Genomic DNA, 2,922 nt, shown 5'->3' with positions numbered 1-2,922 from the left:
CAATGGCGCAATCTCAGCTCACTGCAACCTCTACCTCCTGGGTTCAAGTGATTCTCCTGCCTCAGCCTCCTGAGTAGCTGGGATTATAGTCGTGCGCCACCACGCCCAGCTAATTTTTGTATTTTTTTTTCTTTCTTATTTTTTATTTATTTATTTATTTTTATTAAACGGGGTTTCACTGTGTTGGCCAGGATGCTCTTGATCTCCTGACCTCGACCTCATAATCTGCCTGCCTCGGCCTCCCAAAGTGCTGGGATTACAGGCGTGAGCCACCATGCCCGGCCTAATTTTTGTATTTTTAGTAGAGATGGGGTTTGACCATATTGGCCAGGCTCATCTCAAACTTTAGACCTCAAGTGATCCGCCCGCCTTGGCCTCCTGTAGTGTTGGGATTACAGGTGTGAGCCACCACGCCCGGCTGGAAGAGCATTATTCTTATTAGCTTTGTTTTTCTATGGCAAGTTTCTGGGTTCATTTTATCATGACTTCAGCAAGTATCATGTTTGTGACTTCATGTTATGGTACAAAGAAAACCAAGGTCCGGCACGGTGGCACATATATATAATCCCAGCACTTTGGCAGGCTAAGTCAGGAGGATTGCTTAAGGATAGGAGTTCGAAGCCTGGGTGTGGTGGCTCACACCTGTAATCCAAGCACTTTGGAGGCCAAGGCGGGTGGATCACCTGAGGTCGGGAGTTCAAGACCAGCCTGACCAACATGGTAAAACCCCATCTTTAAAAAAAAAAAAGGAGTTTGAAACCAGCCTGGGCAACATAGTGAGACTCCATCCCTACAAAGAATTTTAAACGTTAGTCAAGTATAGTGGTGCATACCTGTAGTCCCAGCTAGGAAGACTAAAGCAGGAGGATCACTTGAACTGAGGAGTTTGAGGTTTCAGTGACCAATGATGGTGGTGCCACTGCACTCCAGCCTGTGTGACAGAGTAAGACCCATTATCAAAAAGAAAAAAGAAAACCAAACAATCTAGTCCCTGTAATGCCCCTTAGAAAAAGAACAAATAATCATTTAAAATAGGGCCAGGCACAGTGGCTCACGCCTGTAATCTCAGCACTTTGGCAGAGCTGGGACGATTACTTGAGCCCAGAAGTTTGAGACCAGCCTGGGCAACATAGCGAGACCCCATCTCTAAAAAAAATGAAAATATTAGGCATAGCGGTATGTGCCTGTAGTCAAAGCTACTTGGAAGGCTGATGTGGGAGGATCACTTAAGGCCAGGAGGTGAAGACTGCAGTGAGCTGTGATAGAGCCTTCGCATGCCAGCCTGGTGACAGACAAGACCCTGTCTCAAAAAAACAAAAAATTAGCATTATTTTACTTTTAGATAAATGATCCCTATTCATTGTATAGAAAAGAAAGGGACCAGTGCAGTGGCTCACATCTGTAATCCCAGCACTTTGGGAGGCTGAGGCGGGTGAATCACGAGGTCAAGAGATCGAGAACATCCTGGCCAACACGGTGAAACCCCGTCTCTGAAAAAAAATAAACAGAAGATTTAAAAAAAATTTACAAAAATTAGCTGGACATGATGGCATGCCCCTGTAGTCCCAGCCACTCAGGAGGCTAAGGTGGGAAGATTTCTTGAGCCAAGGAGGTAGAAGTTGCAGTTACGTGGGAGGCTGAGGCAGAAGCATAGTTTGAGCTGTCAGAGTGGGCAACAGAGTGAGACCCTGTCTCAGAAAAGAAGTAGTTTTTCACACCTTTCAGAAAAGTGTTAAGAAGAATGCACACCACCGTGTACAGCTAATGTTTTCATTTTTAGTAGAGATGGGTTTTACTGTGTTGCCCAGGCTGGTCTTGAACTCCTGCGCTCAAGCAGTCTACCCTCCTGGGCCTCTCAAAGTGCTGGGAGTCACCACGCCAGCTAATGCTAGTTTTACAAGACAAAATAAAAGATTTCTGATGAAACAGACAAGAAAATATCTGTTTATTCGTTTTCACAATTACCAATTTATGCTATAAAAAGATGGCTTATCTTGTTTTTACTCTAGAGGGATTTAAAGATCCAGCTCTCTACACTTCCTGGTTAGAGCCTGTTAATGCTTTCAACGTGTGGAAAACCCAGCGGGCCTTTAGCAAATATGAGAAGTCTGCAGTGTTGGTCAGCAATAGCCAGTTCTTAGTAAAACCACTTGATATGATTGTGAAGAAGGCATGGAATATGTTTGCCTCAAAGTAAGTATAAAATAAGTCTACAAACCTTTCTAATCTTTAAGCAGATACTGTATTGTTAAAGCATGAGGTAGGATCTGCAGGAGTGATGGTTACTACTTTTCAGATGTGAAGCTTTGGGCACGTGACTTCCGGCTTTATTTCCTCATCTGTGTAAGTGGGTCCTAACTGAGGGAATTTCTGGTGAGGGTTAGGTAAGATGATCTTGTAAAACAGCCAGTACAGTGCTTGGCTAGTAAATGCTTAATAATTGTTTGATGTAATTAAAGTGGAATTTCACTATAAAGCAGGGACAATAAGGTAGTTTTCAAAAATAAGATTCGGCCAGATGCAGTGGCTCACACCTGTAATCCTAGCACTTTGGGAGGCCAAGGTGAGTGGATGACTGAGGTGGGCAGATGACCTGAGCAAGACCAGCCTGGCCAACATGGTGAAACCCTGTCTCAATTAAAAATACAAAAATTGAGCAGGCATAGTGGCTCACGCCTGTAATCCCAGCACTTTGGGAGGCCGAGGCGGGTGGATCACGAGGTCAAGATCACCAGGTGGATCATCCTGGTCAACATGGTGAAACCCCGTCTCTAATAAAACCACAAAACATTAGCTGGGCATGGTGGCACGTGCCTGTAGTCCCAGCTACTCAGGAAGCTGAAGCAGGAGAATTGCCTGAACCCAGGAGGCGGAGGTTGCGGTGAGCCGAGATCGCGCCATTGCACTCCAGCCTGGGTAACA

At 45.1% G+C, this 2,922-nt stretch overlaps 1 protein-coding gene across 1 annotated transcript in view; it reads left to right on the top strand.

Moving 5' to 3' along the window:
* TUBD1 (tubulin delta 1) overlaps positions 1 to 2,922 on the top strand; it is a 30,529-nt gene that overhangs the window by 24,968 nt on the left and 2,639 nt on the right. The window contains exon 7 of the mRNA XM_017539722.2: positions 2,010 to 2,193. Within this exon, the coding sequence (XP_017395211.1) occupies positions 2,010 to 2,193 (184 nt within the window). The remainder of the gene's footprint in view (positions 1 to 2,009; positions 2,194 to 2,922) is intronic.

The sequence above is a fragment of the Cebus imitator genome, unplaced genomic scaffold (assembly GCF_001604975.1).
Source record: "Cebus imitator isolate Cc_AM_T3 unplaced genomic scaffold, Cebus_imitator-1.0 Scaffold121, whole genome shotgun sequence".
Lineage (NCBI taxonomy): Eukaryota > Metazoa > Chordata > Mammalia > Primates > Cebidae > Cebus > Cebus imitator.
Note: the sequence above shows the minus strand (reverse complement) of the source record. Positions and strands in the feature narration are given on the sequence as shown.